Source organism: Balaenoptera ricei, chromosome 20 (genome assembly GCF_028023285.1).
Source record: "Balaenoptera ricei isolate mBalRic1 chromosome 20, mBalRic1.hap2, whole genome shotgun sequence".
NCBI lineage: Eukaryota > Metazoa > Chordata > Mammalia > Artiodactyla > Balaenopteridae > Balaenoptera > Balaenoptera ricei.
In genome coordinates, this window is record NC_082658.1 from 49,667,271 (window position 1) to 49,680,855 (window position 13,585).

General features: G+C 54.0%; 1 protein-coding gene across 3 annotated transcripts in view; it reads left to right on the forward strand.

The window, feature by feature from the left end:
• The window catches only part of ABR (ABR activator of RhoGEF and GTPase), a 181,848-nt gene that overhangs the window by 95,314 nt on the left and 72,949 nt on the right, over positions 1-13,585 (forward strand). For 2 of the 3 annotated variants that reach the window (XM_059908040.1, XM_059908041.1), the window contains exon 3: positions 12,211-12,309. In XM_059908040.1, the coding sequence (XP_059764023.1) occupies positions 12,211-12,309 (99 nt within the window). Of the gene's footprint in view, positions 1-3,140; positions 3,679-12,210; positions 12,310-13,585 lie in introns of those variants that run through there. The other variant, XM_059908042.1, reaches the window with a different exon arrangement.

Here is a 13,585-nt window from a genome sequence, read left to right on the forward strand (position 1 = left end):
GTCACACTCCAGCAGAGCAAGATGTTGGAGCTGCAGATGGTGATGGGCTGCCATTGGCCTGGCAGTGAGAAGGGATGAGTTCTCCAAGGATAGAGAGGAGAGGGCTGCAGCCTGGTCCGAATGGGTGAAAAAGAAGGGCCGGCCTGAACCAGAGCGATCACAGGCAGCATCAGCATGGCCACAGAAGCTGAGGGATTTAAGAGCGTCCAGGTTGCAGCGGCTGAGGAGGAGAGAAGGAGGCCCCTGCCTTTGGAATAAGGCAGTTTGGAGGCCTTTGGAGCAGCTGCTTCTCTGGAGAGAAGGATCAGGAGCCAGGCGAAAGCAGGCAGAGTTGTAGGGGACGCAGGGAGGAAGTGCGTGTCCAGGGCATTGGTAGGGGAGAGGCAGAGAACACCGTTGGGACTTGTGAGTCACTTCCCTCCAGGGGCAGAACTGAGGGCCTCTGAGGGGAGTCTGTGTGCCCAGTGGAGATGGAAGGGCATTCAGATTACTCACTGGAATTTCCAGCCAACCCGGGTGGGGTGGGGTGGAGTGGAGATGCCTTGGATGTTCAGGGAGCAGCTTCTGAGAGGTTTCAGGGTTTGGAAGAAGTGGGTGTCGATCCTGCCATGCTAGGTAGGGGCATGGGGAATGGAGACAGGGCTACTCTCGGAGACTCCTGAGGGCCCCTCATGTTCCTTTGGGTGGGGGAAGGGACACCGTGGGGGGGGGGGCCCTTGGACTGTTAGGCCCTTCTCCCATTACACCTGCTTGTCCGAGCGGAGGGGGCAGCCCATGCCGTGCACTCGGAGCCTGCAGGATGGGAGACAGACTGGCACAGAGCCCCGGGCTGGCACACTTGTGCCCTGGGGAATGCCAGGCCTGGTTGTTCCCAAGCGCTGGGAACAGCCTCACCCGCCCAAACCAAATGAGGAATTGTGGCTGAGAGGGCCCTTCAGATCTACCCTGGCTATTTATAACCCAGCCAGGGCGGGGACAGGGAAGAACCAGGGACTGAGGGAGAGGGCGGGTGTGGGGGGGGGGTTGTGCCTCTGGGGAACCCCATCAGCCCTGAGGCCCCAGAGAACCTACCCCAAATCCCTTGGTCTGCATTTCAGCTATGGTGACAGGGAGAAAACTTTTACTGGTGAGGACAGGTTTTCTGCTCTAATAGAATGGCAGGAGCCCCACCTAGAGCTCAGAACTTCCGCAGACTTTTTTGGGGAGTTGGGATAAGGAACCATGTCCATTCCTCTCCTTTTCCCTCCTCGCTCTTCCTCAACCCTCCACCCAGCTTGGAGGCTCAGCCAAGGGCCCTGTTCTCAGCTGAGATGCCCAGTGGGAAGGAGAGGTGATGAGCCCAGGTGGGCCTAGGATGGCACACTGTTAACCCCCCCCTTTGGAATGCATTTCCAAACGAGCTCCAAAGAGTTGGACTCTTCCCCCTGTGGCCATACAGTTGCCACCTGGCAGGGGATGTGCCATGTGCATAAGGAGGCCAGTGGTAGACACAAGAGGCATTAATGGACAACTCAGACACTGTATCATTAAGAACCACACTGGCTGGTCTGGCAACTGTGTACTGGGAGAGACACTTGTGAGCTAGAAGCACTAGGATTTTGAGGAAATCCCTGACTAGAGACGTGGTTTGGGGGCTGGTGGGAGATTGGGGGGATTGGCGTGAGTGGGGCTGGAGCTTCAGGGCTCATTACTCAGAATCCGGAGTTTTCACTTGATCTGTCTGGCTGGTGGCACCTATTATACAGGTTTGCAAAGATAAGTAGTGGGCTGGTCATGTGTGAAGCTGAATTTGATTCCAAGATGCCAGGTCCAGTGATGAAATGGGACAGAGGTGATATTCAAGGAACAACACCCCACCCCCCACACACACACCCCTCCCAACCTTCCCTCAAAGAAACACAACCAACTGCAAGAAGGCAGCAACCTTGTCTGTGGGCCTGATTCAGTGCACAGATGTGCTTCATTGAGACTGCATCAGGTTTTGTTTTTAAAATATAATTTATCTGCCATCATTTTTAAATTGAGAGCTATCACCTAAAAATCCGGATTCCAGCTTCTCTTGAACAATCCAAGATGGGGCAACCTTGAGCCTGCACTGCCCCTGGCAGCCAGCAGCTGGAGCTGAGTGACAGTTTTTTCGGTTCACCTGGTCCCACCCTACCTGGCTCATTTCACTAACTAATCTTACCTGCACCCTCTTGGGTGCTGGAGTTGGCAACCTTTGCCCTAGGTGTTGTGAAAGAGCTTTTCCCAGCTGCTGCCCTTAAACTCCACCCCCATGAGTAGGTGGATTACATCTCTGGATGGGGCCAGGGGACCAGAGTGTGCACTTCACCCTCTGGATGGATTTACCTTCTGTAACCATGGAAGAAGCCAGAGGAAGCAGGCTGGGGGTGGGCAGGGCTGGCGTGCTCCTGGTCCTGGGTTAAGTGTACCCTCCCCTGTGGGGCTGGTTCTACTGGGCCCAGGCCCCTGTTGAGGGAAAAGAGCTCCGAGGAGGTGTGGTGTCGCTAATCAGCAGCATCTGTGAGCAGGAGGTGTGGCACCTCCGGCTGCTCGAGGCGGCCCCGCTGCAGCCCCTGGCTGGCACTTGTGCTTCTTTCGTGGCGAGGCAGGTCAGGCCTCCTTTGCACAAAGCCTTGTTCCCTCAGCCACGGTGGCGATGCAAAGAAACTATGGTTTCTCACCAGGGCTTGGCCTCCCTTCCTCAAAGGTGTCAGAGCCTGAGGCGGAAGTGAGAAGGGGCTTGTCTGCATCCCAAGGTGACACCGAGGTTGGCCCGGCGGCCCGCGAGGCTGTGCGGGCAGCTGCTCGTCCGCTCCGCCCCCGCCTGCCCGCGGGGCCGGTGAGGGGCTGTAAATAAAGCCTGTCTCTGGGAAGCGGACCTCCCCCTGCGCCCGGCCCGGCTGCGGCCCCGTCGCCCCTCCTCCGCGCTCCCGAAGCCTCCGCCAGCCGGCTGGCCCGGCGACCGCAGAGAGGGAACGGCTCCACCTCACCCGTCGAGTCGTGCATTTCCTGTGTCTTGAGAGCGAACGCGAACCTCCGCGTCCAGGAGGGCGGGATCTGTGGGGCCGGTGGCGGCGGCGGCGGCGGCGGCGGCGGGGCGCCCGGCCGGGCTGGGAGCGGCGGCAGGGAGCGGGGCCCCGCCTGCCTGGAGAGCCGGCGCGCACGGCAGGAAGGGCCGCGGCGGCCGGCAGGGGCGCGCGGGCTCCGGTGACAGCCCTGGAATCGCGGCGGCGGCAGCGGCGGCGGAGCTCCCCGCGAGAGGCGGCCGGGGCCGCACGGACGCCCCGCTTCCCCTTTCTCCGGGAGGACCCGGAGCCGGCGGGCGGGAGAAGGCTCATAATGGAGCCTTTCATCGGCAGCCGGTGGCCGGGCGCCAGGACGGACTCCGGGGAGGCCCGCGTGCTGGTTTAGGCCTGCCCTGCACGCTCTTCCCGTCCCCGCCTGCCGGCCTCGCTTCCAGGCGCCGGCGGCCACGGCTGCCGCTGCCGCTGCTGCTGGGACCCTGCTTCCTGTTTGCCCTCCGCGGCTCGCGCTGCCATGGAAGAGGAAGAGGAGGCGATAGGCTTTTTGGACAAGGTCCTGGAAGATGAAGATGTGTTTCTCCTGGAGGAGTGCGAGCTGGGAACCCCGACCAGCCCCGGCTCAGGGTCCCCATTCTTGGTGGCTGTGAAGGTGGGAATGTGACACGCCCTGGATGCTTGTCGGGGGAGGGGGCAGGGCTCGCAGCTCTGACTGCCGAAGCCTGTGCGGCAGAAATGGCTGATTTGTGCACAGACCTTGTGGCCGAGTGGAAGCACCTCAGCCTGAGAGGGGCTGGCGCCTGCCTGCCAGGGGATGAGAGGGGCTGTGCTCTGGGCACAGCTGTTCCTGGGGGAGAGGCGCAGTGCCCGCCGCCTCCCCCTGGACCAGTTGTCCTCAGGGGGAGTGGCTGCTGGCTTTCCCCAGGCCAGTTGTGCAGAGGGCTTTCTCTGGCAGTGACATGAGTCCCCTGGTGGGCACGCCAGTGGTGTGAGCCTGCTGCCCCAGAGGAGCTGGCCGACGTGAAACTAGGAGGCCGTAATTCCTTGTTTCCATGGCAGCAGTGGGATAAGTGCACTTGTGAAGTTCAGGCCAAGGGAGCCACTCTCTTCCAAGCAAGTGGAATCTGGTGAATCTGGGCTAGGGCACGAGAGCATTTGGAGAGATGGAGAGCCAGAGGTCCCTGAACTTCCCTGAAGGGAAAGAATTGGATCAGCTGAAGAGGGGCGGTAACAGCTGGCTTGGAGGCAGGAGCCAGGTGGCTAGGCACTTTACCCAAGGTGGGCATAGGCAGGAAGCGTCTGCCGGACCCCAGCCCACCGACTCTGGGGCTGTGGGCATTCTCGGCAGCAATGCCTCTGTTTAATCAGAGAAGTTGCCTCGAAGGTAGAGCAGGAGGGGAGCGGTTGCCTCAATCCCCTTCTCTTCATGCCCCCCCTGCCCCCCCACCCCGCCCCAGGGGCCGGGATCCCACTTGAAAGCACACCAGTGCTGCCTAAGGCGTGCACACCACACCGTCCTTCCTTTCTTTCACCTCTAACCTCAGTGTTTTGCTCACCTCCTCTCTGTTCTGTGGCTCGAAGGGAGGGCCAGTGAGAACGTATGGCAGGGAGTTCGCAGACTGCAAGCCAGGCTGCCTAACAGAGAGCGCCCGTCTTGTGGGGTCCGAGCCTGTCTGCCCTGGCAGCACGGCACCCCAGAGGGCATGGTGCACGGAGCATTGTTCTGGGCGGGAGGCTGTCGCTGAGCCTCTCTGGTCGTCTTTGTCCCTCCTGTAAGATGGGGATCACTGCCCTGCTCCACCCGTGCTACAGTGTGGGTCAGAGGAGGAGCTAATGGAGGTAAAAATAGACTGCAGACCCACGGGTAGATGGCTGATGTGTGGAAGGGGTGGAGCGGTCGCTGTAGGCCCGGGTGTGGGGCAGAGAGGAGCCGTAACGGGAGGCTGGCAGTGGCTGGCGCCCCATCCCTGGTTTTCTCATCTGGTGCTAGCTCGGCACACTGGGGTAAGTCACATCTCTCATTGGGCCCCCAAGGCCTTACCCTTAGGGTCTGCCCAGCCATCCCAGGAACAGGATGGGGAAAAGTCTGGTTATGAAACCAAGAGCACCTGCTGGGAGCTTAGTAGTGTGTGGGATGGGACCTCCGTGGCTTCCTAATGGCCCTTCTCTGAGACACCCTCCCCAGCACAGATGGGGTTCCACTCATATGCTGCCTTATGGGTCCTGCCTTACTCTGGACCTCTAGTCTGGCTTATACCGGGCTAGCCCCTATTTCATTCTGTTTGGAACTCTAGATGTCTGCCTCTCTCCTCCAGGGCAGGGCCCTCTTGCTTTCATTGTGAGCGCTGCACAGTGCTTGGTGTGTGGCTGGTGTCCAGTGGATTGGTGGAGTGAGTGAGGCTCCACGGGGCCCACACAGGGCGTACCATGTCCCTGGCCTTATTCCATCTCAGAGGTGTTCTAAGGAGGAAGCACACGGATACCAAAGGGGCTTGGGTGCACATCACACCTAAAAATGCTGTTCCTCCCAGAGCCCTGTGAGCGCCAAGATGGAGTCTTCCCCTCTACCTCGCCGCCTCAGTGTTCCCAGACCTGTCTCCAGCACTGGGGGTAGGGGCCCTTTCCTGAGTGTTGGGGGATTCCAAGCCCCCTGTCCCAGCCTGAACACGTCTAGGATGCCCTTCTCCTCTACCAGGCTTGGCCATCTATAGAGGGAGAAGACAAACAGAAAGCTCATTGATTCATTCAACAAACACTGTCAGGTTGTGTTCTATGCAAAGCAGGCTGCCTGGGGGAGGAGACAGGTGAACAAGGCTTGGTCCTTTCTCAAAAAGAGTTCACAGTTCAGGGTAAGGGGGCAAGTGCCCAGATAATAGGAATATAATGAGAAAGTAGGCAGGGCCATGAGAAGGGTTCTGATAAAAGGGTACTAAATTCAGAGGAGGAGGGACCACTTCTCGTTGAGTCAGGGCTGGACTGGGCGTGTGTGTGCACGTGTGTGTGTGCACGTGTGTGTGCATGTGCACATGTACATGTGTGAGGTCAGGGCTCATTTCTGGAGGGTGTGCTCCTGTCCTGGGCTGTGGACTGGGCACACTCCTGCATGGTAGACTCTTCTTGGCGGCTGGTAGAAGTCCAAGGCAGTTCTCTCTTTGCTATTACTTTACTTCAGGAGTACTTACCTTAAACAGTAGTCGTGTTCCTGAGCACATGTCCAGATGCCAGTCCTATAAATCAATCCTGTTTTCAGTGTAATTTCCGAGATGCTTCATCTTCCTGGGGGACAGATGTGAAGATGGCAGTGGTTTTCTCCAGAACTGGAGCTGGAGCTTGCTATGTGTTTCAACTCACAGTCCCCTTTGAGGAGTTAATGGTCTATAAACTAATAATAATGTGAATACTGATAGCAGCATCACCTCCCCTCTGTAAAGTATTGTGTACATCCCCCAAATCTTTTTTTTTTAATATGTCTTTCTTTTTTTTTTTAATTTTATTTATTTATTTATTTTTATTTATGGCTGTGTTGGGTCTTCGTTTCTGTGCGAGGGCTTTTCTCTAGTTGCAGCAAGTGGGGGCCACTCTTCATCGCGGTGCGTGGGCCTCTCACTATCGCGGCTTCTCTTGTTGCGGAGCACAGGCTCCAGACGCGCAGGCTCAGTAATTGTGGCTCACAGGGCTAGTTGCTCCGCGGCATGTGGGATCTTCCCAGACCAGGGCTCGAACCCGTGTCCCCTGCATTGGGAGGCAGATTCTCAACCACTGCGCCACCAGGGAAGCCCACCCCAAATCTTTCATATGATTCTATTTAAAGGTACCTAGGGCTGATAGGGGCCTTGCTATATAAAGGCTGCTATTTAAAGGAACTCATTTGTCAGGAATTTTAAAATCCTTTTGTAATGCAGATTAACCCTTCAGGTTAATTCTGTGCCAATTTTTAATGGATTATCTGAACCACCTGTGTTTCTTTTTCACTTGTCCAGGTCTCTGCTCCCTCCATGTGCAGTGATGGCCATGCCTGTGTCCCCCACTTAGGTTTTTTCCCGAAGTGTGGGCCACATATGAAATGATTTGAGAGATGATTTTAGGTGGCACCTGGATATATATTTTGCACTTTAATAGTTAGGCGTACATTTTAATGTATCTTAGAAAAAAATAGGGACTTCACTGGTGGTCCAGTGGTTAAGACTCCGCACTTCCACTGCAGGGGGCACGGGTTCCATCCCTGGTCAGGGAGCTAAGATCCCACATGCCGCGTGACGCAGCCAAAAATAAAAAATAAAAAAATGACTTGCACGTCTTTCCTGTGATTTCAAATATAATGCTTGGGATAAGGCTGTGCTTTTAAGAAGCCAGTTGTTGTAAAGAACAGTATTAAGTAAATAATAGTGCCGGTGCTATGTATGACAGAACTGCAAAGGTGTGGGATGTGAATAGCTGAACTTTGAAAACACTGCTGGACCCCATGGGACCTGCCTGCAGCTTCAGACAGCAGGGAGCTCAGAATATGGAGATCTACCCTTTAGGAGGGTCCCCCAGCAGTGCCCGCCCCACCCCCCACTCTATTCTGCTGAGGAATTAGCTGAAAGAGACCTCCCTGGTGCCTAGGGCTGGGGAGAGGAGAGAATGGCTGGGTTCCCTGCATCGACTCAACTCAGGGAGGGGCCAGCTGTCCTGAGGCTGAGGCTGATACTTGGCATGGACATAGTGCCTAGACCCAGTGGCATCCGCTCTGACCAGATCCCCCACCCCCGGGGTGCTCCTTGCAAACTGGTGTGGCCCATGGACTGAATTCTACTGTCTACGGAGCTGCTTGGCCTAGGGCTCTGAATTGCAAGTGGCCCTGCCTGTTCAGCCCACATTATTGTCTTGGAGGAGATCAAGGCTCCTGGAGAGAGTCTTGACTTGGCCTGGAACCAAACCTTCGGAGACTTTATTTAGCCCTGACAGTAGAAGACCAGGCCAGGCCAGAGCCAGCTAAGCCTTACTTGCAGATACTGTCCCTACCAGAGTGACTTGGCCTCTTGGATTTGAGGCCTCAGGCTGACACTTTCAGCCCAGCAGATTATGTAAAATGCTGGGCATGAACAAGCCCCCCGTGGCTGCTGCATTTCATAAGCTCCAGTTGGGGAGGAAGTGGGGACAGTGTCACTCAGATGGCAGCTTCCTTGTGCTGCAGGACTGGCAAGCAGCGTGGCATGGGCTCTGGGGGCCCTGAACTCCGGAAAACTCCCCTCCCTGGGGATTCTGGGTGTGTGGGCACCTCTGGAAGGCTCTTTGGGAGCAGAGACTGTCTCCTTCACTTGTCTTCCCAGTGCCGGGCACATGGTGGGGAATGAGTGAATGGATGTTGAGCCCTGGTGTTTTATGGGATAAGAATAGCTCCAGGAGGATTGAAGAAACAATTGTGAATTTCCAGGTAATTCCAACCCAGGAACAGGTGGGGTCTGAGGAAAGTGAAGATGGATGAGGTTTTGGGTGGTAACTGACAACAGGCCATCTGTTGGTAAAATGCACAGAATTTAATGTCACATCCTTTCCCATCACCTCCACCCCCATGCTGGCCAAAATGTCAGGGTGAATGTGGCCCAGAGTGGGGACTCTTGGGGGTGACTACTTACTGCCTTTTGGGGGGTTCTTTCAAGATTGGACTCTGAGGTTGGAGTCTGATGAGGAGCGGGTCCTGCTGCAATGGGCTGTCACGGGGCCTGACACAAGGGTCTGTGTTCATGCCAGGGTGGGTGAAGGCTTGGTGGGGCTGTGAGTCACCCCGTCTTCACCCTGGTCCTGGTCCAGCCAGCTCTACAGTTAAGCTGACGTTGTGCCCCCAAGTGACTTCCCTGAGAGGGTGTTTGCCAGGCCCTCAGGCAAATCCCCAGTTGGCAGGGAACGGGAAGGGAATGGGGCACAGGAGGGGAGCGCTGGCCCCCAACGTGGAGAGCGAGTTCCCATTTGTCAGGCTGGGGAAGCAGCAGGTCTGACCTCGACCTCCACTTCCACCTCCAGGGCTGCGAGCCATGCTCCGAGCTCCGGTCTCATTCCTTGGAAGGGGTGCTGCCTGCCTGCGATGCCCACAGCTCTGGGAAGCTGGCAGTTTCCACTCTCTGTGCCTCAGAGGGATAATGATCACACCTTCTAGACTGTGGGATTCCAGTGAGTTAATCCACGGAAAGTGCTTAGAACAGTGCCTGGTACTTGTGAAGCCATCAATAACTAACCATTGTCTTTCCCTAAAGCTTGGCATCCATACTGGTCTCCTAATGCTGCCGAAAACCAATTACCACACATTTAGTGGCTTAAAACAACACAGATTTATTCTCTTACAAGTCTCAAGGGTCAGCAGGGCTGCATTCCTTCTGGAAGCTCTAGGGAAGAGAACCTGTTTCCTTGCCTTTTCCAGCTTCTAGAGGCCCCCTGCATTCCTTGGCTCATGGCCCCATCCTTTGCCTTCAAAGCCAGCAGTGTAGCATCTTTCAGTCTTGCACTCAATATCTCCCCGTCCCCTTCCGCCTCTCCCTCTCCTTCTGTGGGCTCCATCCCTCCATAGCCTTTTCTCTTGCCTCCCTCTCACAAGGACTCTTGTGATTACATAGGGTCCACCTGATAATTCCCAGGATAATCTCCCCACATAAAAATCCTTAACTTAATCACATTTGCAAAGTCTCTTTTGCCGCATTAGGTGACATAGTCACAGGTTTTGTGGATTAGGAGGTGGACATCTTTGGCAGGACCTTGTTCTTCTATCACAGGATTGGATTACATGTCAGAGACTCTGGGAGAGGCAGCCTCCGGCACAAATTGCTAACTGGTTTGCTGATGGACGGTCAAGGGTTAAGTCCTTCACCTGGGGAAAGGGCAGGACAGCCTGTGAGAACATGCTGGGGTGGCCATGCAGCAGGGGGAAAGCAGCTCTCCTTCGGACTTAGGAGATTTCTGGTAGCTTCAGACACTCTCCCAGCTTATGCTAAGGGTGTGCATTTGATGCCCAGAGAGGGGTCTGTTTGAGATTCCAGTTAAGCATCCGAAGCTTGAAAAAGGAACAAGAGAGTGAGGAAATCATCAGAGCAGTGGACGAGACCAGAATTTGGTGTTCGAGGACCTGCAGGGGAATCCCAGCTCTGCCACTTTGTGGCTGTGTGATTCTGGGCTAGTCCCCTCCCTCTTTTAAGTCTTATTTGTTTGTTTCCATTCGTATAATGGAAAAATATAGTACCTCCCTCAGGGAGGTATTTGAGAGAGGGATGAAGCTAAATGAGAGAGTGGAAAGGACTTACAAGGCTTAATAAATGGCAGGTGCCCACATGTTAGGGACATCATGTGGTGCTGGGCTTTAGGGGTGTCCAGAGGAGCGTGACGCAGGTGCTTCAAAGACCCTACAGAATCACCGGGCAGGTAACAAGATAGGGCACGCGTCAGGTGCTGCGGCGGTGCCACAGATTCTGACACAAGAGCTGACACTGCAGGCCAGAGGCTTCAGCTGTGTCTTCAGGAGAGAAGAGCCCATGTGGGAGAAGGCATTTTAGGCAGCAGGGACGGCGAGAACCAAAGTTCAGAGGCTGGAACATTCCTGGCATGTTGGGAAGGCAGAGATCTGACGGCTGCTGGGGAGATTGGACAAGTTGGGAGAGGCACTAGGAGCCACTGCAGGTGTTTAAGGAAAAGAATATGCTGAACCCCCATCACACTTTATAGTCATATATTTATATTTACTCGGCTTTTGTTTTTTTGTTTGTTTTTTAACATCTTTATTGGAGTATAATTGCTTTACAATGGTGTGTTAGTTTCTGCTGTATAACAAAGTGAATCAGCTATACATATACATGTATCCCCATATCTCCTCCCTCTTGTGTCTCCCTCCCACCCTCCCTATCCCACCCCTCTAGGTGGTCATAAAGCACCGAGCTGATCTCCCTGTGCTATGCAGCTTCGGCTTTTGTTTTTTAACGTCTTTCTTTCCCACTAGATTATAAGCCACATGAGCATAGAGGCTACTGAATGTTTGTTTCCCATTGTATCTACAGGGTCTGGTGGGCATTTGTTGAATGAATAAATCAATGAGTGAAGAACCTACTTGAGTCCCCCAGTAATCACATTTTGCAGTATTAAGTCTTTGACAAGCCTCAGGTGTAGGGTGGCGTTCTGGGAATGTTGATCTGGCTCTGGTGAGTGGAGCGGAGGCAGGAGAGAGCGGCACTTGGAATCCGGTGGGGAGTGGGATGCTGTGGGTCTCTGCCACAGCAGAGGACAGGGTGGAGCAGAGGGGAGAATCCTTGCAAGAGACGAACAAGGACGCTTTGAAGAGCTTGGGGACTCAGTGTGGCAGCGGAGGGGGAGAGAGGAGGAAGAGGAGGCCAGGAATGACTTGGGGATCTTAGGTGACAAGAAGAATTATACGTCTTTTCACTCAGGAAAAGTTTTCAAGCACTTCCTCTGTGCCAGGCACTGTGCTAGTTGGTGGCCACTCAAGGCTAAATGGGGTATGATCTCTACCATAGAGGAGAAGGCATTCTGGAGGGAGGAGGAGGCCTGTTGGTGTCTGTGCCTTACGCAGTCAGGCAGTCAGGAAATGCTGGCGGGGGTCGGGGGGTACATGGGGTAAAGTTGATGGCCCACAGCCAGCACCCTCCATTGTGGGATTGAACCCCCGGGGACAGGAAGATATAGTCAGAGGTGTAGCTGGAAGGCCACTTGGCCGGGGTCCCATGCCCACTTCCATCCCATCCTCTCTATCACTACTCCTCTCTGTTTATACATCACTTCCGCTGGGCACTTCCTCTGGCCCCTGCTGTGGCCTCCATGTGACCATGCCCTGCCTCAGTCATGACTCTGATTTCCCTTCTTAACTGTCTATATCCCACCACCCACCCCCATTAAATTGCTCCCACACATGGGGTCAGGTTCTTTTTTATCTTGCTCACTATTATAAGGTTGAAAGGTGGATGGCTACAAATAAGGAAATGTGGGGGAAAAAAAGGATGGGAGAGAATTAAAGCAAGACATTAGCAGTAGGAGTAAGGGTGATTGCTTTTCCTTTTATATTTCTGTATTTTACAAATTTTCTATAATAAGTCTTTGGCTTTTATCCCCTGCAAAAGTGTTAAAGAAGAGAAAAAAGGCAAGAAAATAGGCTGCTCAGGATTTTGGTCTCCTTTCTCATGAGCTGTTGGCTTTTGATCTGCTTTTACAGGTGGAAGCAGGGAAAGGCCTGGAGATGAGGAAGCTGGTTCTCTCGGGGTTCCTGGCCAGCGAAGAGATCTATATTAACCAGCTGGAAGCTCTGTTGCTGGTGAGTGTATACTCTGGGGCCTTTGTGCTCTAAAACTGCTTTTGGAGTTGGAGAGGGAGGGGGACCTGGACCAGTCCTTCCCAGGGGCGGGGTCTGTGGTACTACTCTGCCCATGGCTTGGCAGCCAAGGTCATTGAAAAGGCCTCTCAGCTCCGATTCTCCATTACCTGCCCTGGGAAAGGTAGAAGAAGAAGCACCACCTGGTTGGGGGTGGCAGACACTCCATCATCCCTGACTATAGTGCAGGCATTACTAATGGATCACAGTTTTCTGTCCAGGTGGGGTCTTAGCCTCCGACTCCAGCTGGTACTCTGGGCAATCTCAACCAGTCAATCACGTTGAGACCTCTTTGTCATCCCTAGTCCCGTTCCTTCCTTCTCCCTGGAATAGTTAACCATTCGCACCACCCTGAGGCCCTCTGGCAGGAAATGTGAGTGGAAGGGCTGTCTGTATCGTTCTGAGAAGCTCTGAGGCATTAGACAGGCTGCCGCCCTCTGTGAATGTGCCTTAGTTTCCTCTCCAAGACGGAGGCGTTGTTGTGAGAATGGGACTGAGAGGGGAATAATACAATGTTTTCAAAAGGTGAAAGTAACCACACAGATATAAGATGTTTTTGCCTCTGAAGAAAGTGCATATTAGATGCGTCTGGATACTTACTATGCAGAGTGATTGTGGCACGTAAAGTTCTCTTCCCTGGGTGTTGCGCAGTCTGAGACATCAGCTGATATCAGAAAAAGGAGGGATAAGAAAGGTAGATGTAAATCAGTAGAAAGTCATTCTTACAAGAATTGTAAGATATGCATTTATGTACTTGCTGTGATATGAGGTATTGTCACCTGGTGTCCCAGGGGACTTGGCACTTATTACCCCAGGAGTAACTATTGAGATGTGTAGCTGCTTTGTAACACACTGGGATGAGTTGGTGGTCGATCTCACTGGGAGTTTGTTGGTCTGCACAGTCATTTTTTCAAGGGAGGAACAGTTTGGCAGGTCCATAAGGACTCTGGTCTGGGGCCAGAACTAGGGCAAGACTTGACACTGCCATTAATAGTAGACTTATTGCCCTGTCTTTCAAACTGTGCAACTTAACCATTAGTGGGTAGTGTAATCAGTGTAGTGGGGTGAACCAGCATTTTAAAACAAATGAGAAAGAAAACGTCGGCATGCATCCCATGTAGTAAGAATAAGTACTATTTCATGCAACTTTTGGCTTGTGTGGATATGTGTATGTATGTACTGGGCCATATGCTTTCCTACATGCGTTGTCGGTTTTCAA